Below are 26,469 nucleotides of genomic sequence, written 5' to 3'. Positions count from 1 at the left end.
TACATCCAAGAATCCAGTTTACTATGGAAAAGGAAAAGAACAATTGTTTACCCTTCCTAGACACCTTAGTCACGTGCCTGCCCAATGATACACTTGCCTACACTGTATACAGAAAACCCACACACACAGGCAGATACATTCACAAACTCTCCCACCACCACCCCTCACAACAATATGGCATCATTAAAACCCTTACCAAGAGAGCCCACAATCTTTGTTCCAGTGGAACTGCCCTCACTACTGAGCTTAACCACATACACAGAACTTTCCTCTCCAATGGCTACAGTGAACACAGTATCAAAAAAATAATTAATTCCTCCCCCATTCCCCATCCCTCTCATCAACAAGAATTTAAAATGCCATCACCATACCCTACATCCGAGGCACTTCGGAAAAAATAGCCAAGATACTAAAAAAGTATAACCTACACACAGCATATAAGCCCTACCGCAAACTTGCTACCCTTATCCGTTCTACGAAAGATCAGCTCCCCCCTCTCTCTCTGCCTGGAGTTTACAAAGTACCCTGTTCCTGTAAGCTTGCGTACTTTGGACAGACAGGCAGATCAGCATCCATCCGCCTGGAGGAACACAAGTCGTACATCGTTAAACACAACTATGGCCATTCAGGCTTGGCTGACCATGTTTTGGACACCACCCACAGAGTATCATGGAAGAAAACCACCATGCTCCACCACAGCAAATTCAAGAAAGAGAGACTTTTCTTAGAAGCAGCAGCAGCAGCTCTCAGAAACCAACCAAATCTTAACAAATACGGTTGCATTAAGCTTCCGAAGATTTGGGAAACACTCATCACCAGAGGTCCCACCTTACATTCCAGGCCACCTACTACCGTCCATAGAGGGCGCTCCACCTAGATAGGACTTTAGTGTCACCCACGTGGTTGGGCTTAGTATTGTAAGTTTTTGTGTGCATGTTACATTAATTGTTTTTGTAATCCCCGTAGATGTCCTAGTGACTAGGACGAAATATAGGAGTATTAAATTCTAATTTAATTCTTTCTGAGTGTTGTAAAAAATCCATTAAACCTCCAACATAATGTCCTCACAGCACTTAAGCCTCTACACAAGTATCATAGTCTGGGGCTTTTTCATAGTTCAGACCAAGTCCTCTAGTCTCATTACAGGGAGTTTTAATGATGGAGACTATAGTAACAATCTAAACAATTCTTTATAGGAAATGGCCTCCATCAAACTATTACAGCAACAGGTTGGTGCAACAACTTAACTGGCTCACAGAGCCCTGATCTCAACCTCCCGTGAACACCTGTGGGATGAAGTGGAATGCCTATTGCGAGACAGGCTGAATCACCTGGCTTCAGTGATTGACTTCACTAATGCTTTAAATATAGTTCATTTTTAAATATATATATATATATATATATATATATATATATATATATATATATATATATATATTAGTTAATGCAAGGAATGAAACTGATTGTTTCATACCTCACCATTCTGGCCATATGGAAGGGCAGACATGTTATGTTCAACATTTGCAAGTTTAATACAAAAATTCATTTAATTTTCAGTATTGAGACAAATTGTTTCTAAACATAAAATAGGTTTATTAAAATAAACAGTATAACCCAATAACTTTTGTAAGTCATCAGACTTACATCATCAGGTCTACAAAACTTGTATAAAAGACTAGACAAAATTTATTATATATAGCATATGTCATCAGAACTTCAAAACTAGTACATACAAAAAAAGTGACCAGAAAGAAACATTGTATTAATCACTATATATGCACTGGAACAATGCTAATTGTTGCTATCATGTTCTGCATCATGACGTGTCAAATTCGAGGTCTGCAGGTGCTAGATGAAAGCTGACCAAAATTTGGTGTGGGATTAAACCTTGGATTTTATTATACTTGGGGGCGGGAGGGGGAGGCTTGGACCATTTCTGAAGATTCTTTAAACTTTCTTGTAAAACAATTATGATCAACATAACTTTATAACTTCTACACAATTCTACTATGTTATCTTTAGAAATATGGTGAACAGAACCGATAACATCTAAACTAGCTAGAATATTCGAAGGGCTTATATTTAAATCTTTACCCTTTCAATGAAATATAAGCTATTCTGTACATATGATTTCAACCTTCCCATGTGTGGAGCTTCTAGGTTTGGCAGATACTTCAGCAAGTTTGAAGTCAGGGAATCTCTCCTATCTACAACAGGACATAACAGAACATCCTATTTATGGATTTTTGGTCCTCCATAAATTCTTAGGACTAAAGGATGTTTTGATGGTAGAGATTCTATCAATTCTACTGGCTCATTAAGCAACTTTTTGATTAAGTCATTAAAACAAACAGAAGGACTTGCCATGGCTCCCACTATCACCAGCCCTGGCAAATCTCTGTATGGAAAAGAATGATATAAAAAATATCATAAAAAAAAATAAAAAAAAAGAAGGTTATGTTACATTGACATATTTTTTTTTCAGGAACAACAGATGACATAACTCAATTTAAAAATTATCTGAACAGCTTGCACCCAAACATAAAATGACTCTTGAACTGGAAGCTAACAAAAAATTAATGTTCCTTGATATCCTTCTCAATGTAAATGAAGAAAAAGGATTGATCATTTCAGTGTACTGAAAATTGCAACTAGAATATTTTTATATGATGCTTCACACTACCACCCATTACAAAAGATAAGAATGATTAAAATCTTATGTAATGGAGCTTTCAATATATCCAATATGTCAGAAAAACTGCACTACCTAAGGCATACACTCACATATGAATGAACGAAAAACGAATTAACAAAATTCTTGATATGATATGCATCCAACAGCTCCTTTAAATAAAGAATTGAAAAATTCAATCATTTCATCTTACATTGAGAATATTATAAAGTTGCAATGTTGCTTTGTGGATACAACATTAAAGTGGTTTTTTTTTAATAATGTATAAGATTTTGAAGTTCTTACATTCAACAACCCTCCACATCTTCTAATGAATAAACTAGGAGTTTACAAAATCCACTGCTCTTGTGGCATTTGCTATGTAGGACAGAATGTGATGGTCAGGAGAGATACACACGTCTGACACATAAAAGATGTTGAGAAAAGACTACACAAATCAGGATTAGCCTTCCACCCGACAAACACAGGCCACTAGTAGTTTGTCCAGAAATGAAAATATTGATCATAATTGTTTTTCAAGAAAATTTAAAGAAGCCTCAGAAATGGTCTGAATCTCCACACAGTGTAATAAAATCCAAGGTCTAATTCTACACCAAGTTTAGTCTGCTTTCATCAAAAATCTAACTGCAGACTTCACACATGACATGCACCATGCCACAGAATATGATAGCAACAACTAGCACTGTTGCAATGCACGCATAATATTTAATACAACTTTTTTTTTCTGGTCACTTTATTCTGTATGTACTAGTTTGGAAGTTCTGATAACATCTGCTATGTATAATTAATTTTTTTCTAGTCTTTTATACAAGTTTTGCAGCCCTGATGATGTAAGACCGAACTTATGAAACTTGTTGGCTTATACTGTTTATTTTAATAAATCTGTTTTATGTTTAGAAACATGTGGTCTCAATACTGGAAATTAAATGAAGATTTTCTAAACCACAGAAATATTTGTATTACAGTAGTCTCCTGTTATCCGTGGGAATATGTTCTGAGATCCCCCCCCCCCATTGATAGTACAGAACACTATTTATACTTTATACTATGTTTTTTTCCTATACACACATACCTATGATAAAGTTTAATTTATAAATTAGGCACAGTAAGAGATTAACAACACTAACTAATAATAAACAGAACAATTATAACAAAATACTGTAATAAAAGTTATCTTGATGTGAATGGAATCTTAGCAACCTCAGCATACGTTTATTTTTTATTATTTATCTATTATTTTACGAAGGCGAGAACTTTCAGCTTTTCACTTAAAAGGTAGCACATTATGGCTTCTCTTTTAAGTGAAATCACTACTTTTGCGCTTTGAGGTCATCATTACATCATTAACAGGGTTACTCAAACACTGTGATACAGTGACAGTTGATCTGATAACCAAGAACTACTCAGAATGGCGTGCAATTTAAAACTTATGAATTGTTTATTTCTGGAATTTTCTATTTAATATTTTTGGATGCCTACTAAATGGCTAATGGGTGGGTAGCATATACGGTATAACATGGATATACTGGTCAAAGGGGCGATTCACATGCCGGGTGGGATGGTGCGAGATTTCATCACGTTACTCAGAACAGCATTTATTTAAAACTTATAAATTGTTTATTAGTAAAAGAAAGAGCTATAAGGCTGAGAATACAATCCTTTCCATCCCCGAATCACCTCAAATTAAGTAGCTAAGGCAACTCAGGGATGCCGAGCATTGTATTCTCCTAAGCTCTCATGTCAACTTATAAAACTTTCATAGTTTTTACAAACATCCGGCTTGGAAATAATGTTGGATCTAGTATCAACTTTGCCTATGTAATTATAAATTGTTTATTTCTGGAATTTTCCATTTCATATTTTCAGACTGGGATTGACTGCAGATAACGAACCCATGGATAAAGGAGTAATATGGCATTACTAAAATGTTGTTCTGCATCAGTAAGGCAATTTACAGACAAAAATTACTAGTTGTGGTGGTGTTGGAGGTGGGCGGTAGATGGCGTTGATTCGTAGTAGAGGTAAGGTGTAAAGACAGTTGAAGATGTCCTCCCGCGATGAGTCTTCGGACTCCTTGGAGGTATCAGGAATAATAATAATAATAATAATAATAATAATAATATTAACAAGTGCAGAGTATATAAACTTCACATGTACAAGGATGAGTAAGGAAGAAGGCACATCACTACTTTGTTCGACAGGGCTTGATATTCAGAATGAACTCTCAAACAGAATGATATTAATGTGGTCTGTTCGTATGTACTTTTAATCCATTCGAAACCAGTTCCAAGAGTTTTTCTAACTCTGAATCTGAGAAATTATTTGGCAATGCTTGAAGACTGATTATGAAAGGGTTTCTTATCCATTCAAATCTGCCATTAGGATCAGTGAAATACTTACAAAGACAATTTTGCAAGCTTTTCAGATGTTGCTTCATATTTTGCAATGTATCCAAACTGACTTCATGAGCAGAAATTAACTCCTGAAGGAATGGGAAGGAATCAAATTCACCATGATTTAAAGCATATATGCCACAGCTACTTTTTTTAAATTTTTTATTATTAATCATACCTAGTTTGCCTTGAATATGAGAAATGAATATAAATTTATCTTGTAAGAATAGACTGAGTGGAGATGCAGTAGATAACATTACTGTCACTCCAGTTCTGACCTTCACTCAAGTCTCATCAGCGAGTGCCAGATCCAGAAGTGATACCAAGGCTGAAGTAATGCAGAAGTCATATTTGCATATACGACTAGTCAAATGGTGTCATGCTTTATTACTAAAATATTCTAGATAAAAGACACATGTTGAAAGTTTTTTCACATGTTATACTATAAATTACAGATGCCAATAAATTATATTCTTGGTTTCATCCTTTATGCAAGTGTAAGCAAACAAAGTTTGCACATGAAGTAACTTTACGACTTACATCTGGGTGGCCCTTCCCTTATTGCCTAGCATTGTGGGATACCAAGGTAACTGATGTGAAGATTAGCCAAGTCATGAAGTAACTTCATGACTTGGCTACTTGTATAATCCATTCATGCTTATATTTGTAAAAATTTAAAAGATGGATGGTAGATGTTTCAGTTAGTTTTTAGACTACAGTGGGCTAAGCAAATGGTTGCAATCATCATCAAATAAATAATAAATACACAATAAAAAATAAATGCTTTACACTTGCTAGACCTGACTTGATAAATAGATAAATAGTGGGTCATTTGTCTTGAAATGCAATCAATTCAAAACAATTACAGAGCAATGTAAAAATAAAATTGAACAAGATATAGGGTAGTCTTTTCATTCACAGTTACAAGTGGATTGCATCAATGCATTTTCTATTTTTTGAGACATATTCCTACACAGGTGATAACAGTTAAGGGTTAATTTAAAATAAAATACAAAACAGAAAATTACAGCTACAGGTTTTACAATGAATCCATTATTTTTCATCATAACATTTTTAATTTAAACTAATAAGTTTTATAACTTTCCACAACATTTATATCTATTTAAGAACTTTTTTTATCACTCAATATAATCAGTTTCATCTATTGTCTGCTAAAATATGCTTGACATAATGCTTTCACAAAACACACATACAGTGGCGCATCCAGGAAGGGGGGAGCAAGGGACCATGGCCCTCCTCCAAAAGAAAAAGGAAAAATACACTTGAAAAATTTCTAAAAACCTTTTCCTAATTAAAATTCATTTTTTTATTTACGCTGTGTCGTATCTTCTATTTCTATACTACTTATGAATTAGTGGTCACATAAGGTGGGAATACCCTGTAGCTCTTGGAATAACGGCCGCTGTGAATGCAAGGCGAACGAAGTAGTGTTTGGGCAGACCGGGCGCTACTTCGTTTGCCCGAGCAGGACTAGAGGAGATCACGGGTATCATGTATTGGCAATCACTGCAGATAATCAGTCATATGTCATATTCAATGTGTAGTGTGTATTCTCAAATAGTCTTCTCAACTCCCCCCCCCCCCCAATATTAAATCTTGAGTGCTCGGCCCCCTTCCAAGATTAAATCCTGAGTGCGCCACTGCACACATATATATAAATAATGAAACATACAACAGATAATGACACTTGTCTTGTTCCTGCTGATGTGATTACACAATCAGGGTAATGCATGTAAAAGCTATAATTATATGTAAAAGCTATAATCTGTTCCTAGAACTCAAAATAAATTTTAAGTTCTAGGATCAGAAAAAAGAGCAAAAAAAGTAGAATAAGAGTACTGAAAAACTATGTTTGAAGGCTTATGTGTTCGTCGTACATTGATTGATTTTAACGGTATAGATGAGAACACAGACTGATATGAAAATAACTATTTATTAACTTATTGCTGATATTTTGCTGGTATTCTATCCAGCATCTTCAGAGCACAAAAACAGTTTGTCACAGTATACGAGACAACCACAATCCGGTATAATAACAACGGGATTAGTTTGAACAATTGTAACTTGCAACACAAAGACTAAAGTCCTAATTAGGTGCCATCTATATTGGGAAAAAAAAAAAAAAGAGAGAGAGAGAGAGAGAAAGCAGGTATTAATTGGGTCTTAAGATGACTGTCTCCCAAATCTTTGGCAAATTTATACAGCCATACTTGTTGATGTTTGGATATTTCAAGGCTTCTGTTGATTCCAGGAACAACCTCTCTCACTTATAAAAGCTTCTGTGCAGCACTTTTGTTTTTTTCCAATCGATCCTATGTGCATGTATCTAAAGGCATGGTCTGCTAGACCTAACTTGCCATAGCGATAGTGCTGGATATTTTTTTTATGTTCACTGATCCACAGTTCTTTCTGTCTGTTCATAGTAGGCTTGAAGAACAGGGCACTTCATAGATTCCTGGATATGATAAAGGAGAGATTCTATCCTTGGAAACAATTCGTTCTAGCTCTGTGGGTTAAGTGTTTTTAGAATACCATATTGTTGAGATGGGTGACGGTGTGATTGTTTGTGTAAATACCTCCCTGTACGTGTGGGTGAGTTTTCTAGAAAACCCACCCATACATACAGGGAGGTATTTACACAAATAATCACACCATCACCCATCTCAACAATATGGTCATCTAAAAACAGTAACCCACAGAGCTAGAGCAATTTATTTCCAAGGACACTGCTCTCACTGCTGAACTCACTCACATCACACCTTCTTGGCCAATGGCAGTAATCCTCACAAGATAGACAAAATACTAAATGCTCCTCAGAAATCCCCCCCCGTTACTGTCTACCACAGAAGACTCCAACAAAACTGTCACAATTGCATACATTAAACGCACATCTGAAAAGATATCTAGAGTGCTTAATAAACACCAACTATGCACCATATTTAAACTGTATGTGAAATTGGCAACTCTCAACTGTTCACCCAAGGATAGAATCTCTCCTTGATCACATCCAGGAGTCTATGAAGTGCCCTTTTCATGTCATCAAGCCTACTATGAACAGACAGGAGAACTGTGGACATTCGCCTCAGTGAACATAAAAAATATATCCAGCACTATCGCTATGGCAAGTCAGGTCTAGAAGATCATACTTTAGATACATTTGCACACAGGATCGACTGGAAAAAAACAAAAGTGCTGCACAGAAGCTTTTATAAGTCAGAGAGGTTGTTCCTGGAATTAACAGAAGCCTTGAAACATACTCCAAACCTCAACAAGTATGGCTGTATAAATTTGCCAAAGATTTGGGAGACAGTCATCTTAAGAGCAAATTAATATCTGCTTTCTCTCTCTGTTTTTTTTTTTTTTTCCCAACATAGATGGCACCTAATTAGGACTTTAGTCTTTGTGTTGCAAGTTACAATTGTTCAAACTAGTCCCATTGTTATACCAGATTGTGGTTGTCTCGCGTACTGTGACAAACTGTTTTGTGCTCTGAAGATGCTGGATAGAATACCAGCGAAATATCAGCAATAAGTTAATGAATAGTTATTTTCTTACCAGTCTGTGTTCTCATCTATACCATTAAAATTAATCAAATGAAAAACTATTCTTATTTAATGTAGTTTTGAAATAAATGTTTTTCTATTTATTACATATATGTTTTTGTTTATGATAACACAAAAACAATGGCAAGATACATGGAATGACGTATGGTTTTATCTTTAATTTGAAACATGTTGCATTTATGATTTTAAAAAGATAAGATAGTTACCTTCTTTCTGTATTTCACGATCATTCATTGTCTTCAGAAGCATAGCCTCCTTCCTTTCAAACCTAAACACACGTAAAACTGCATGAGCTAAAGGTGTTCGGTCACGGTGACAGAGATCTGCTAGTATACTAACAACTTCTAATTCTTCCTCCATTATAAGCTAAAAATAATAGCAGAAACTGTATTCAGTACATTTAGAAATGCAAAGTTTATTGTTAAATACACAAATAAAAACAGTGAATTCTTACTGCAGCATAAGCAACTATAACATGCTCACTCATTACAATAATCTACTGAAAGGTCCAGACTGAAGCCTTATGGGCACAATGCAAGGATAAATATTCATTATAGCAAACCTTCCATTATAACAAACTATTCCTGTGATCCCTACAGGTTCGCTATATCAAGAGTCAACCGTATGTGTATTTTATAATGTGTATAGTGTATAATGTAAAATATAGTGTATAATGTGTATTTTTAAAAAAAATACACATTATACACTATATTTTTTGTACTGGTAATCCATCTAAATAAGGATTTAGAATTCTTTATATAAGGTACCTGAGGCAAACAAGGCCCACCTTATTTAAAATTTGAATAAGTTAGACAATTGTTTAGATTAATTGAAACAACAGTCTTCATATTAAAGTTTGTATTATCATTAATTAAAAAAAACACAAATAAGAACAATTCTTGCAGTAATTTATATTTTAACCAAGTCTTTAAAAACACCTTGTGTGGGCCTTATTAAACTATAGTAGTTTAATAAAGCCATTGAACAAAATTAAATATTTAAAAAAGAATATAACAATTATTTTTAATTATTATTAATTTTAATCATAATTATTAGCTTAAGAACAGTCATAAGAGCATACAAATATGCCACATTCTTCTTTGGTGAAACCAACACACTCTTCATGGTACCATTTAAAACACCGTGTGCATTGCCTCATATCAGCAACCTTTTCTTCTCTGCATCCATGGCAATACCACCCATCTTTTGACACTCTGTTCCTTTATTTATTATTTTTTTTTGGTTCTTCCTGTTTTTTAGTGGCAGCCTTCTCTTTCTTACTATCCTTTTCTTTGAAAAGATCTTTGGTCACTCTCTGGCACTTATAATTTAACGCTATTCTTTGTGGTGTTGCCTTTACAACTGCATAATTTGGCATTAACTCCTGAAACAATGACTTCACAGAGTTCTTTATTTTTAGATTTGCCAATGGAATCTCATCATCAGAGTTATCTGAATCACAAGATGGAGGATTAGGACATGTTCTTACAGCTCGAGCAGGATTCAAAAATTGAGCTTTACGTTTAGAAATTGTTGGATTTTTCTTTAAAAATAACTTCAACCAATCTTTTCTTGCGAGGCCACTTTCTTTATTGAAATTATTTCTAATTTCATTTTGTTCACAAAATATAAAAGTTTGCCTAGATATAGCTTTGAGTTAAAGGGATGCCAGTTGAAGCAAACTTTACTATTCTTTCTACCAAGTTCTTCTCTTGTTAGCACAGTATTTCTTCCTAATCTTTTTGTCGTCTTCTCTATCTTTAAATGGTTCCTCAATGTTCTTCTAGATACTCCATAGCGTTCTGATGCTGCACGTTGTGATAGTTGTCCTCTTTGCACAGCTTTCATAGCTGCTTCTAGTCTTTCATCAGTTCAAAGACTCCGTTTCTTCTTAACTTCTGACATTTTCAGAGGCCTTTAGCAATAAAATAACTATTATATGCAATCACCAAAAAATAAAATCATAAATTATAGCAGTTTAATAAGGCCCATCAACAAATTTACTGGGCCTTATTAACTGCCGTGAACTAGATTAGATCACATCTATTTTCATGTAAAATATGAATTCAAATCAATTAAAACATTTTTTATCATAAAACTGAATATTGCAAGAACAACTTAAATATAAAAACAATGCGAAAAGAACAATATTTTTGATTAAAACTTACGAATTATTGCAGTGTAATATTATTAAACGGGAAGACACAACCACCTCCCACAAAGGTCTAGGTCAAACTGACACAACACAGTCGCTAGATAATATGGCACCACTGATTTGCCATTGCTTATTGCGTCTTCTGTGTGTGTGTGTGTGTGTAAGAAACCAAATCGGTGCAACTTACCGTAAATGTGATTTTTTTTTTAAACAGGCTTTATTAAACACCGGGCCTTATTTGCCCCCGGTACCTTAATGGTAATTTTAGAACATTTTATATTAGGATTTCAGTATTATACTTTGCCAAGAACTCATACTTTTGTTTAATCAAGTCTATAATAAAATTCAGTTTAATCCTTTATCCAAGTGTAAGCAAACAAAGTTTGCACCTGAAGTATCTTCAGGACTGAGGCAACTTGTGGTAAAAGTGGACCAAGCGCTCATCACTCCTTGTCTTAGTATCTCCCATAATGCAAAGCATATCTCCTTGCGGACATGTATAATGCTATGCATTAAGGGAAGGGCCACTATCCAGACGGGTTTCAACCTTTATTAAGGTCTCGTCAGTGGGAGCCAGACCCAAGTGGAGATAACAAGGTGGAAGCAATGGAGAAGTCATATTTACCTATACGAGTTGCCAAAAGGTGTCTCACCTTATTATTAAATTTCTCTGGATTTAGAGAGAGAGAGAGAGATGTTGGAAGGTCCTTCCACTTGGTTAGACTATAATAAATTTAGTTTAATCCTTTACCCAAGGGTAAGCAAACAAAGTTTGTACCTGAAGTATCTTCAGGACTGAGGCAACTCGTGGCAAAGGTGGACCAAGCTTTCATCTCTCCTGAAGATACTTCAGATGCAAACTTTGTTTGCTTACACTTGGATAAAGGATTAAACTAAATTTATTATAGTCTAACCAAGTGGGAAAAAACTTCCAATATCTTTCTCTAAATCCAGAGTAATTTAATAATAAGGTGAGACACCTTTTGGCAACTCGTATATGTAAATATGACTTTTCCATTGCTTCCACCTTGGTATCACCACTTCTGGGTCTGGCTCCCACTGACGAGACCTCAATAAAGGTCAAAAATGGTTGGAAGCTTGGGTGATGAATGACAATGCTATAGCCCATGAAGTTTTAACTGAGGCTCAGCTGTTGCTGTCACCCAGGTCCTGGGTGGGTGGGTGGGGGGTAATGAATGGCAATGTTGTAGCCCATGAAGTTAACTGAGGCACCTCTGTTGCTGTTATCCCTCAGATGACCTATGAGCAAATGAGCAGCTCTGCTCGGTGGTGGGGTGAGCCTGCCACGTGGTAGAGCCAACGCTGAGAGTTCTTCTCAGTGGCAGGGTGAGCCTGTTACTGAGGGGAACAATGCTGAGTTTTTGGAGTTTGAACTGTACCTTGAACATTCAATAAAGGTCGAAACCGGTCTGGGCAATGGTCCTTAGCTTAATGCATAGCATTATACATATCTGCAAGGAGATGTGCTTTGCATTATGGGAGATACTTAGACAAGGAGTGATGAGAGCTTGGTCCACCTTTACCATGAGTTGCCTCAGTCCTGAAGATACTTCAGATGCAACTTGGATAAAGTTGCATCTGAAGTTTTATTATTTTATTGCTTACACTTGGATAAAGGATTAAACAAAATTTATTATAGTCGTCTAACCAAGTGGAAAAAAAATTCTAACGTTTAATCAAGTCATTTACCCATGTGTAAGCAAACCAAGTTTGTTTAGTATCTCCCATGAATAGGATACTTGCATACTGACTTCATGCTGTTGACTTCAGAATTGCCTTGGTATCCCATAATGCAAAGCATACTGTCTTATAGATGTATATAATGCAATGCATTATGGGAAAGACCACTACCCAGACCAATTTGAACCTTTATTGAGGTCTCACCAGATGGAGCCAGAGATATACTAAGGATGAATTAATGCAGAAGTCATATATTATCCATATACCAATAGAAAATAGATATACCAACTTACTATTAGAATACTGTGGATAGCTTTCATTTGGTTACAAAGCAAATTATACTTGCTAAGAAATTATATTCTTGTTTAATCTTCTGCTCAAGTGTAAGAAACCGTTTTATGTTCGACAGTATTCTAATAATGTGATATACCGCTTTGCTAACTGTATGCTGATAATATATGAACTTTGCATTAATTGACATTGGTATCTTTCTGGGTCTGGCTTTCACTGGTGAGAGCTAAATAAAAGTGGAAACTGGGACCCTTCTCATAAGCATAGAAACATATATATCCAAAAGGACATGGGCATTGCATTATGAGATACTGAGACCTCTATACTGTCAAGATATTTTATATGCACACTTTGTTTGCTTACACTTGGATGGAGGATTAAACAAGAATATAATTTCTTGGCAAGTGTACTTTACTTTGTAAGCATATGATACAACAGGACATCATTATTTTTTAGGATTTCTTTGTTCTTCATAATCAAATCCCTGATATGTACTCTTAGGGAGTGTACAGAATATTATGAATATTATAAAATCGGTGATATAAGTATACCACAAATTTTCCAGCAATGGATGGTCTGAACAAAATTACAAGAACACATCTGCAATTCCTGCGATCACCCGAGGAATTTACTTGACTGCCACGGATATTGCTTCTGTGTACACTCACTCATTTATATCTGCACTTGATGGTGACCCCCTTGATTTCCCTAGCTAAGGCTAAAGATTCTAAATGAGAGTCAGTTCACAGTGGTGATGTCAAGCATAAGCACAAGTTCACTTGCACTGTATCAATTATACTAATGCATTTCACTAAATCATTTAATTGCCATTTGATATTTAAGTTTCTAATGGTCCACTGTGCGTTAGAGACGTGCAAGAGTTATAATTAGTGGGTCAGAGGTGCCCTGAATTAATATGGAGACTCCACTGATTTGGCAAAATTATTACTCTGTCCAGGCTCTCAAACCCTGGGTATTGGAAAATCAGTGATGTACCAGTACTATGTAAAAATGTTACGTCATTACCTTCCTATTGAGAATTTTTTTCCACATGAACCTATTAATATCAGATCTTTTATTTTGGACTTCTAAGGTACTTCCTATACCAATCCACCTAAATCTTGGTTTTCCTCTGTTTTCTTTCTGCCATCCTTGCACAAAATACTTGTCTTTGTTAACATTTTCTATCCCATTCTCATTAAGTGTCCTTACCATCTGAGTTTAACTCCACTAACACATTCCTGAATTCCTAATATCCTCAATTTTTAATATGATACTGCCACTGATGCAATATATTGATTCTCCTTGTCATTCTCAGAACTCTATCAGTGGTCTCCAATCTTGATGAAGTTATTCCAAAATCAGCTCTCAGATCCATAAGTTAAAATTGGTTCGAACACCATCTTGTATACAGCTAATTTACTGTTTTGGCTGATTTCTCTCTTTTACTATATCAATTTTTTCTGCTCTTTTTTTTTAATATTTATGTTGCTCCCACCCAAGAAAGGTTCTTTGTAAATCTATAGTATACTGTGTACTACAGGTAGGCAAAGGATATTTTTTCCCTTATTTTTATCAATATCATATATTTTTATGTAATGCAGAAACTTTCTCTAGAGACTGAACATGGAACTTTTTCAAGCCACTTCAGTCCTTCAATAAATGGGGAAGAGGTTTCACACCAGGTGATGAAATGCATCTCCCACCTAAAAACAATCTCAAGCATCAATTAAAGATACCAAGAAATTATATACTTGGTTTAATCCTTTATCCAAGTGTAAGCAAACAAGTTTGTGAAAGAACAATTTTCAGGACTGGGGCATCTCATATAAAGAAGCTATGACTTCACATCACTTGCCTTAGTATCCCACAATACAAAGCACATCTCCTTGCAGACATGTATAATGCTATGCATTATGGGAAGGGTCACTACCCAGACCAGTTTTGACCCTTATTGAGGTCTCATCAGTTCTTGGTATCTTTAATTTATAGTATAACCAAGTGGGAAAATTTCCAACAACTTTCTCTAATCCAGAGTATTCTATTAATAAGGTGTGACACCTTTTGGCTACGTGTATATCAAAATATGACATCTGCATTACTTCCACCTTAGTATCACCTCTGGCTTCCACTGATGAGACCTCAATAAGGGTTAAAACTGGTCTGGATAGTGACCCTTCCCATAATGCAGAGCATTATAAATGTCCACAAGGATATGTACTTTGCATCATGGGATACTAAGGAAAGTGATGTGAAGTCTTAGCTTCTTTATATGAGTTGCTCCATTCCTGAAAATAGTTCAGGCGCAAACTTGTTTGCTTAACTTGGATAAAGAATTAAACCAAGTATATGATTTCTTGGTATATTTAATTTATAGTATAGTGACCTTTCCCACAATGCTATGGATTATGGGAAGGGTTGGCCAAGTGGTTAGCGTATCCACTCTCCAGCCAAAAGGCTGTGGATTCGAATCCTGCCATGGGCTTGGATGTTTGTGATTGTCTGTGAAAATACTAGTGGTAGATGGTGTAGTTGTGGTTCATTTTAGTTGGTGGAGATAGAGAATTGTAGAGTATATGCCTTCATTCGATAAGTCTTTGGACTCCCTGGAGGTGTCAAGTAACAATAATAATAATAATTATACATGTTCACAAGTAGATATGAAGACTAAGCTTATTTATGCAAGTTGTCTCAGTCGTGAAAATAGTTCAGGTGCAAACTTGTTTGCTTATTATTATTATTATTAACATTTGACCTTCATGGAGTCAGAGACTCATCATGGGAGGTACTCATTATTGCATACAATGCTCATCCAAACGCATCTTAAACTGATTCAATGTCTGAGTGTGTCCACATCCACAACACACTCAGGCAATGCATTTCACTCACCAACCGCCCTCCATGCAAAGAACCTGCTTCTTACTCCTTATACAGTTTCCAGCAATGGCCTCTTGTTCTGCTCCCCTCTCCCATTCTATGAAAAATCTCTTCCATGTCTACCTGATAACAACCCCTGATCAGTTTATATATCTCAATCATATCCTCCCCCCCCTCTTCCTCCTATACACGAGGCTCTGCAACTTACCTTCTCTTAATCCGTCTTCGTACTCCATATTCCAAAGACCACTTTTGTGAATCTTCTCCGTACCCTTTCCAACATATCCTCATCACCATGAAAACCCAATGACCAAATCTGTGCACAATAATCCATATGAATCCTGATCAAGGCCTTATACAATGGAATCATAATCTCTCTATTACACTTGGATAAAGTATTAAACCAAGCATATAATTTCTTGGTATCTTTAATTTATAATATAACCATAATATAACCAAGTGGAAAAACTTCCAACCATCATAAGCATCCATGTCCATGGCAGGATTTTAACCCATAGCATGTTGGTCGGAGAGTGGGTACACTACCCCCTTGACCAACTATATCCTTTTTTTTTTTTTTAAATGAAACTTGTGCAATTATAACATTTATTAGACATATATATTCACAAGAATATAGTAATTTTATTAATTACTGCAAATATTTCAACCAGAAACTAATTGGTCACCATCAGTGTATCAGTATAATCACAAAGCACAAGGTGAAGCTGCAACAAAGAATGTTAATCCTATTTACAGAGCTGAGCAATATGCTGGAGGACACCAAGCAGGTGATTACAATAAAATAAAATTACAATTAAGGTCCAAATTTAAAATTAGGTGACTTAAAAAAAAAAAAAAATCAGCTAACGCCTTTTTATTCCTGTATAGGGAGTAGGCAAGGCCGTTTAGCCGTATCTAACTTTTGAAGACTGAGTGGGCAGTTCAATCTCCACTGGCAGCCAATCAGAGATAGCTGGCCCAAGGCTATCACTAATTAAGCGGCACGCAGTGAAGAGTCTTCCTTCGTGCGGTCAAGCACCGTGGTGTACAAATGGCACATCCACTGAGCTACACAGGCTCTAATTTTAAATTTGATTAGATAATGAAATGACATATCATTATATTAAATTAAATTATAAAATATATATAAATAATAATAATTAAAATACAGGATGACATTCTCCCAACTCTTGGCAACAGGCAGTGATTCCAATTTAAATTTGGGTGGTGTAGAAGTACATCAGCACTCTCCATTAAATAATCACTCAAACCACCATGGATGATGTGCTGAACCTTGCTGCATGTAGCACTGGAAATTCAGCATGTCATCCATCTCAAAAAATAGGCATCTTCAAATCTTCACTCGACAGAACACATGTTATCTGCTCCATTTCTCAAGCTCTCCAAAAAGAATTGAGTACCATCCAATACATCTTACTACAGAATATGGCTTCACCTCAAGGAAGTTTAAATGCATCTCAGACTCTTACAAGCCCATTGCCAAAAACCCTGAACCTCTACCCTAAGTCCCTATCTCATATATTACAGGCATCTCTGAGATGATTGCTAAGATCTTGAAAACATATAATTTAGCTCCTACGTTTTTCCTCATTAACAAAACCTCCTCTTGGTTACCACCCACAAAAGATAACCCCCCCCCTCTCTCCTTGGTGTTTACCAAGTTCAATATGAGTGCCTCCACTTGTACTTTGAAAAACGACAAGAACACCAATGTTATATTAACAACGATACACCTGGAAAATCTGGCCTTGCTCAGCATGGAGTGGATACTGACCATGATGTCTTATGGTACAATACTTGCATTTTACTTTGGTGCAGGTTTAGGTTTGAGCAGTTATTTAAAGAGTGCTGAGGCACTTCCACACCACCCAAATTTAAACTGGAATGACTGTCTTTACTTTGCCAAGATTTGGGACTCTCACATCCTCATAAATGGCAAGCAATAACATCCCCCATTTTAATTATTATTTTTAAAATTTAATTTAATATACACTAGTGGCCAAAATTGTGGAAAAACCTTTTGGAAAAAGTGAATTTTTGAGGTTTGATGGCTCATAACACCACTTTTGTTTTGGTGTAATACCATAAAATTATATACCAATGGAAAGATAATTTAATCAAGAATGTAATGCAACAAAGTTTGTTCAATTATCTGTATTCTATGAAAAGTTATAACCAAATAACCAGAAAAAAGAAGCACAATTTGCTTAGGTTGATATGAAGTTGATTTCCTTCATTTGAATGTAGGCAATGAGCATGAGTGTTTAGAGAGCCAATCAGGTGTCATTTTGTTTTGGCAATGAGCCAAAAAGGAGAGGAGGACATTTGTTAGTGTGTTTTGTGATTGCTATCAAGTTGGTTGGTTTTTTTTTGTGTTCTTTCATTTAGTGAGCTTGTAAAATGTAATAAAATTAAAGAAATGGCATAAAGAGTTGACTGGTCACCCAGAAAGTGATGCAAAATAGTACTATTAAGTGAACAAGGCTACAGTTATGAAGAAATTAGAAGAAAAATTGGTGGAAACTTAATTAAAGGTGGCATTTCTAAATTTTTGAAGAGGTATAAGGAGACTCAATCACTACAAAACCAGACTGGTAAAGGCAGGAAAAGGTGCACAACAGCAAGTGATGATAGAAGAATTGAGAGACTGTGCCTACGTGTTAGTGACTGAAGAAAATCATCTGGGTGTATACAAGATGAAATGGCGCAATACAATGTAAAGTTGAATGCAAGGACTGTTCAGCACAGACTGCAGGAATTTGGTCTAAATGCTAGAATTCCACAAAAAAAGCCATTTTTATCTCTAAAACAAAGGTTGAAAAAATTAAACTGGGCTAAAACCCATGTTAACTGGACAGCGGAACAATGGAAGAGTGTTATTTGGAGTGATGAGACCAACATCTCCCTGTTTAGTAGTGATGGCATAAAATACGTAAGGAGAAGAATTGCATCCTGATTGCATTACACCTACTGTGAAACACCCACTTAGTGCTATGATCTGGGATTGTATGACATGAAAAGGTGTGGGCAGAATTTGCGTGATTAATGGGAATATAAATGCCCCAAAATACATAAATGAAATACTTGAGCCCAAACTGAAGCCTTCTGCAAGTGTTCTTTTCCAAGATAATGAAGCATTTATATTTCAACAGGATTCAGCTCCATGTCATATTGTTGCTGTGTGCAAAAAGTGGTTTCAAGATAATCATATTCCACAGCTGGAATGGCCTGGGAATAGCCCAGACCTTAACCCAATCGAAAATCTATGGAGCCGACTAAAGAAACTTGTTAGTCAGAAGCAACCCACCAATAAAATCCAATTAATAGAAGCAATAATTCAATCTTAGTTTCACATTAGCAGCTGCAGAACAAATTGGTTCACTCCATGGGAAGGCATTGTAAGGCTGTAATTAACGCTAAAGGTTACCCAACTAAGTATTAACTCACATTGTGAGAAATTTTGTATATCTCATTTTTCCTATGTGTTTCATTTTTCTTCTTTATAACTGCTATTCTAATAAAAAAATCCTCCATAAAAGTTATTGCATTACATTCTTGATTAAATTATCTTTCCATTGATATATAATTTTATGGTATTACTCCAAAAAAAAGTAGTGTTATGAGCCATCAAGCCTCAGAAATGCACTTTTCCCAAAAGGTTTCCACAATTTTGGCCACTAGTGTAATGATGTATAATATCATCATTTAGTTAAATTAAATTTTATTTCAACTCACTAAATTTTAAATTTGGGCCTTAATTTATAATTTTATTTTATTATAACTACCCACTAGGTGGTATCTGGCATGTGGCTCAGCTCTGTAAATAGGATCAACATTCTTTGTTGCAGCTTCACTTTGTGATCATGCTGATGCACTGAGGATAATTGGTTATCCTCAGTACATCAGCAGTGAGGATAAACAGTTAAACAGATAAAGAAATGATAAACAGTCAAAATGCTTGCAGTAATAAAATTATTATATTCTTGTGAATATGTGTATATAATACATTTCCTACCATACCAGCTTTGCTAAAAATTGTGCCTAATTAGCTGACATGTTTTACACATTTGATAGGTCTCCATTCAGGATGCAGTTCATGTTCTGAGCACCTATTTTCAATGTCTTTGTCTTTTTTATTACTGATTTTCACACCAAATTTATTATGGCAGAATAAAGTAATGATATCAATGCATCTCCAATTTTGATAATCAGGTTTATTGTCATTTTTGCTCATCACATGATCCATATAGATGAATACCAGTAGAGATATTGTCCACCCATGTCTCATACCTGAGTTATTATTATTCTAATTCAGGCCATGGAGTCGAAAGACTCATTGTGGGAGGTCTTTCCTTCACAGTCTATCATGCCACTCTTTGAACTCATTGACTTTATGCTCTCACCACTCTATCAGACAATACATTTCAAGGTTCAACCACCCTCCATGCAAAGAAACCACTCCTCATCCTCTTGCTCATAGCTTCCTTTCGTAACTTCCAGGGATGGCCCATTGTCCCTTTCAAATGCCGGTGACCAAATTTCAGAACAATAGTCCAAGTGTGGACTGATCTGGGATTTATACAATAGAATGACAACTCTTTTATCTATGTAGGTCAGTGTCCTTCTCAGTATTGCAGCAATCCTCTGGATTACCTTCACCACCTTAGCAATATGTTCCCTGAATTTCAGGTTTCTATCAATCATAATTCCCAGATCTTGTCTCCCCCTTCTTCCTCCAGTACAACTCCTCCAACAGAGTATACAGGCTCCCATCAATGCATCCCTAACTTCAAGACTACATTTTGCTGCATTAAACTGATACCACCATTAATTTGCCCATCTGTCTAGTTTATTCTAATCCTCTTGCAGGGCTGCTACAACTGCACTATTACTAATAATCCTTCCTAGTTTATATCATCTGCAAACAACTGAATATCCCCCTGCAATCCACTGAAAATGTCACTGATATAAAGGTTAAACAATATAGGTCCCAGTACTAAGCCCTGTGTGACCCCACTTGTAACCATTTGCCTCCTTGATAGTGCCTCACCATACACAACTCTCTGATACCTATTCAGACAATCCTGAATCCATTTTACTAACCTGACATCTAAACCCACATTCTGCAACTTAAATATCAGCTTATCATGTGGCAACCTGTCAAATGGCTTTGCAAAATCCAAAAAAAAAAAAAAAAAAAATGGCAGAATATCCTTTTCCTTCATCAACTGCTCTTGTAACTTTATTATAAAAGGCTAGCATATTACTAAAGCAAGAGCGCCCCTTAACAAATCCATGTTGACTTTCATAGATACATTTATCCTCATCTGTCCAATGCTGTATATGGACTCTCACTAATTTTTCCAAGATCTTAACAACTACTGATGAAACACAAACTGGTCTATAATGTGACAGCTTCCAGTCTGCTACCACCCTTATGCAATGGCACTATCTTGCCTTTCTTCCATTCCTTGGATACCTTTCCTGCAAGAATTTCATTGAAAAGCCAGGTCAAGGGAGCTATCAGTTCTTTAGCATATTCTCTCAAAACCCGTGACAAAATTCCATCTAGTCCCATAGCTTTATTGACATCCAGAGTATCCAGTATTTGAAACACACTCTCCACTTGCACCCTCTAAACCTTGAACCTGCCCTATCCCTCTAGTATTAAAACCTACTTCTCCAGGATGAAACACTCCAATAAAGTGTTCAATGAACAACTCCACTATGTACTCTACATAAGTCACTCTATTCCCATTTTTATCCCACAATGTCATTCTTCCACAATCATTCGCCTCCTGCTGGCCACATAGCTAAAAAATTCCCTAAGATTTTCTTTCGATCTTAGGCTCAGTCTCTTGCCATATTACAGTTTTGCCTTCCTTACCATACTAGTCACTATTCTTGGCCTGAGTCTTATATTCTTCATGCATCTGCTTTACACCTCTCTCTCCTTATATCTCTTCCATAACCTCTTTTTAACCCGCAGTTCCTGTTTGATATTGTTTGTCATCCACTTTACAGCAAATTGTGTGCTCTTCTTCACTTGTGGAATACAGCTTACTATTGCTGCTAACAAATATTCATTTACAATATCCCAAGCAGTAATAATATCTCACCCTTCCAATTCCTCCTTCAATGGAACTGCCCCAAGTTGATATCTAAGGTTTGTTTTTTTTTGGTTTATAGTTTATTTGGCACAAAAACTACAAAGGTCATACTGTGCCATACTAAAGGTTACAACATTAGCATTTACAGAATATCTCAGCTAATACAGAATAGCTAATGTAAACAATATGTCTGTACAAGAATATAGTTCCACAAAGCAGCATCTATAGATAAACAGAACTGTTGCAGAGGGCACAGCAACACACAAGGTCAGAGGTTATTACAGTAGTGCAAAAATAGTTAATAATACACAAAATACGAAACACTAAGCCAAGGAATGCAGTATCTACATATATGTAAAATTATAATAGATGCTTTTATAGCAGTACAAAAATAAGCAAAAAGGGATTATTATATAATATGCATGGATGAAAATTAAATTTAGCAATATATATAAACAGAATTACTAGAAGGTACACAAATAGACAAGGTGTCCTACAGCACTACATGATTATTCCAAAAATAAAGTAGTAAATAAGATGCATACACAAAATTTATGTTAAGCAATGCAGTATCTACATATAAACAAAATTACTGCAGAGGTTTCAGCAGTACATAAATAGACAACAGTACAGGTTAACATATGTATATACAAAACAAGTTAAGGAAAGCAATATCTACATATAGTAAGATTACAACAAACATTATTATACTAATACTTAAAGAGTCAGAAAGGAATTATTATACAGCATATATGCATAAATTTAAGTTTAGCATTATAGTATTTACATATTAACAAAATTACAGCAGGGTGATACAAATATACAAGATCAAGACCTATGGTAATACATAATTGGTCAGATTTAACCTAATGAATAATATGTATGTATAAAAGTCAAGCAAAACAGTATTTACATATAAACAAATTTATAGTCAAATGTGTTTGTACAAATTAATTCTTTCTAAAAAATTAAAAACATCATGCAATTTGCCTGAGTCTGCTAGCATTTCCCTGAGTGTATATGGCTTGGTTAGATAGGTGAAAATTTCATTCCTCTCTCCTAATGGTGCCCTCCACCAGAGGGCACCATTAGGACTTTAGGAACAATATTAGTTTCTTGCTTTCTTCCTCATTTGCTTTGTGTTAGTGCCTGCATGCACATACCATATCTTTATGTTCCTGAAGATGGCAACGTGACGTTGCCGAAATATAGAAGTTATTCATTAAAGTTACCTTTAATTAATATACTTTATATGCGTTGTTAATTCCGTAAACTAATTACCAGTTATGTCTGACCAACGTATAAGCCTTGCTACTAGAATCATTAAATATCCTGTCTTGCCCACCTCTACCTCACACCATATGCTTTCGAAAACCATTAGTGTCACTGCCCTCCAAAACCTCCACTCCTCTTGGAGTGGAGGTTTTGGAGGGCAGTGACTAATTTATTTTTTTTTTTCAAAACTAATGGTTATGAAAAATGTTGTAACCTGCTACTTCTATTCCTGTTATTATAATATCTTCAGCCAACCACATTTCAGAGATCCCAATAATCTTCGGACAGGCTGATGCTATCAGCATCACCAATTCACCTCCTTTATTATAGATACTTCTGGCATTAGTATAATGCATAAAAATGTCACTGTTTCTATACCTAGGATTATCCCCTCCAGACTCCACTGTACTTGGCATTACCTGATGTATTCCCCCTTCACCCAAGCACCTATTCCCACAAGAAGCCACTCCTGATACCATCCACCCTAGTTTCCCTGCATTGACACACCAACTTGTTCAGAGAACAGCACCCTCCAGATGCCTACATCTTCCTCATTCAAATGCAAGTGGTCTCTTGCATACAGTTCCTTTCTGTCCTCAAATGCCCTCCAAGCATCCACGTATTCCAAACCTCTCTTCTAACCCATTCTAGCTATCATGTTATTCATTATTAATTCTCTTCTATTCAGCTCTCATTCCATAGACTTAGGACTTGCCTCAGTGCCAAGAGATCTGAGCATGAATCTCAGATCTCTTGCCACCCAATTTACACTGCCTTTCAAGTCATTTGTGCATATCATCACAATCATCTCATCCACCCTTTCACCCAACTTAATTGTGATAGTCACACTTTTTATTGTTCATCCAGGCAAACACTCCTTTGGCAACCTATCTTGCACACCACAGATCATCGGTTTTCCATACATCACACCTCTTACCACTCTGTTCCTTGATTGTTTACCTGCATCCTTCATGCACACACTCTCTCTCCCCTCTAACACTTTCATTCTGTGTTCTCCTACTTACCTGCCGTCTTGGCATCTCTCTATCCCTGGTTCCAGTACTCTGTTGCATTCTTCTCATTCCCTCTGTCCTACTGTTTCTATTCTCTCTTCTTCTATAATTCCCATAACTCCCTCTCATTCTCTCTCTCTCTTCTACTGTTTCTATTCTCTCCTCTTCTATTATTCCCATAACACACACTCTCTCACTCCTACTCTGATTCTCCTTGCATTCATCTCTTCCATTCGTTTAAACTCATCTTTCACACTTCTCAACTCATTCCATCTCTCTTTCTCTCTGCAAGCTACCCCTCTTGCTTGCCATTCATCCTCTCAATTAAGACCATCTCTGAAAACTTCACAGTTATTCAAACTTTCCACACTCGCTCATTATTCTCACCCTCTATCACACTACTGATCCTCTAGGTCAACATTCTCCTGTATCTGACGCAACACTGCTGAGATTGGTTATAGTAATCTCTAACTCACAAAGTTCTTCCCATTTTCCACATACATGCATTCCCCCCATCTCTCACCTGCCACATACCCAACTGCTGGGATGCATACATACTACAAGCACCGCATACCACAAAATACTGTAGTGCTATGCAAATGCAAAATGTAGTTCTTAAATGGGGGAAGACCAGGTGGTACACCATTCGCAATTTGAGCTGCAGCTGTTACCATCAATCAAAACAGTGCCGGGTACTAGGAACTACTACTACAACTACAACCTCTAATATACCATCAATGGACATATCAGCAGCCAGCAAGCAAGTGGTGGCCAATCACAGGCCACTGATGACCAGGGTCGACGTAGATTGTTCAGGCTTGTGTAGACCAACTGCGAATCAACGGAAGCATAAATCACAACGAGTTACTTAACTATAAACTATACTATACCAAATAATGAAAACTTATCTTTTTCTTCTCTTCTACCGTAGAACGCGTCCTACTCTGACCTCGCCCTCTCGGTAAGAATAAACCAAAAATAAACACAATGTACACAACAACTAAACTCCAAAAGCAACACCACTGAAGGACACTTGTATCACTGGAAAAAAAAAAAAATGTAGCCCAATTTGTGACAAAAGCCACACAATATACCGTATTTTTTGATAGATAACACCCCCTCCCCAACATTTTCATCACTCCTTTTGATGTATAGATAATGCACATGTGTTAGGAAGAGATAATGCACATGTGTCAAAAGAAAGACTGTTCCAAAAGGTTGTGATTCCAAAGATATTACTGTTACTGCTAATGATAAAGGTTGGATAAATTCTGAGGTTATGAAATTTTAGTTGGAGAATGTGTGGCGAAAGAGAAACATAGCATTTTTCAACCCAAAATCTTTGTTAGTGTTGGATTCGTAGGGTATAAACGACAGCAGAAGTTAAAACAATTGTAAGTATTATAAATTGGCCATCATTCCAGGTGGTTTAACAAAAAAACTCCAATCCCTTGATCTTGCAGTAAATAAACCATTCAAAGACAATTTGTGGGCTAAGTGGGAAGACTGGATGATGAATGTCATTCATGAATATAACAAAACAGGGCAGATGAAAAGAACGTCATATAAAGAAATAGTTGTGTGGATTGTAGAAAGTTGGGCTGCTATAAGTGAAAACTGTGTTAGAAATGGTTTCATTAAAGCACAAAGGAATGCAGTGGTGTCTGGTGACAATGATTATGAAGCTGAAGAAATACCATAACAAAATTTTTAACACAATTGATTCTTTCAATATTGAGTCTGATGAATATTCTTTTTTGGATTTGAATAGTGTAATGTTCAATAAATATTAAGTAATACTTCTACTTTAGTTTTGTTATTACATTTGATTTACCTCTCATACCTTTCAAATGTATACCACGCATGTTCGTTTTTAAAGAATTTAGACTTTTTTTTGTATAGATAATGCGCGTGTTATCTATCGAAAAATACGGTACTGATTAAAAACACTTTTTTTTCTTTACAACAGATCAAATCTATCGCCACATTCTCCCACGACTCTAGCATCCTTGCCAACTCAAAACATCCATTTTCCCGTTCCTCTTTCAATTCTGTTGAATCTTAAAAATCTTAAATTCAGAATACACACAGAAATATACACTCAGTGGACAACACAACAGAGATAGGGGTGGTGGGAAGTTCACACTGGCTTCCTCTGTGCAGAGTGAAACATCCAAACCAAATGCAGATGGTAAATAGACAGACAGTGGGGCTTTCCAACAATGCATTGCAATCAATGTACATAGGCAAATGTGGCAATCTTAGTGATTGGTGCAAGACAGATGGATCATTTTATCGCCCAAGGTAAGAACCCAAGGGTTCTCGAGGTCTACCACTAATATACCAAGCGTCAGCAA

The 26,469-nt window shown here is 36.0% G+C and overlaps 1 protein-coding gene across 6 annotated transcripts in view; it reads right to left on the bottom strand.

Moving 5' to 3' along the window:
• vap (RAS p21 protein activator vap) overlaps positions 1-26,469 on the bottom strand; it is a 689,463-nt gene that overhangs the window by 240,382 nt on the left and 422,612 nt on the right. For all 6 annotated transcript variants that reach the window (XM_090406565.1, XM_090406568.1, XM_090406566.1 and 3 more), the window contains exon 16: positions 8,876-9,035. In XM_090406565.1, the coding sequence (XP_090262691.1) occupies positions 8,876-9,035 (160 nt within the window). The remainder of the gene's footprint in view (positions 1-8,875; positions 9,036-26,469) is intronic.

The sequence above is a fragment of the Typopeltis vanoorti genome, chromosome 16 (assembly GCF_054136105.1).
Source record: "Typopeltis vanoorti isolate ZY-2024b chromosome 16, IOZ_Tvanoo_1.0, whole genome shotgun sequence".
Taxonomy (NCBI): Eukaryota; Metazoa; Arthropoda; class Arachnida; order Uropygi; family Thelyphonidae; genus Typopeltis; species Typopeltis vanoorti.
This window is presented reverse-complemented; position numbering and strand designations above follow the sequence as displayed.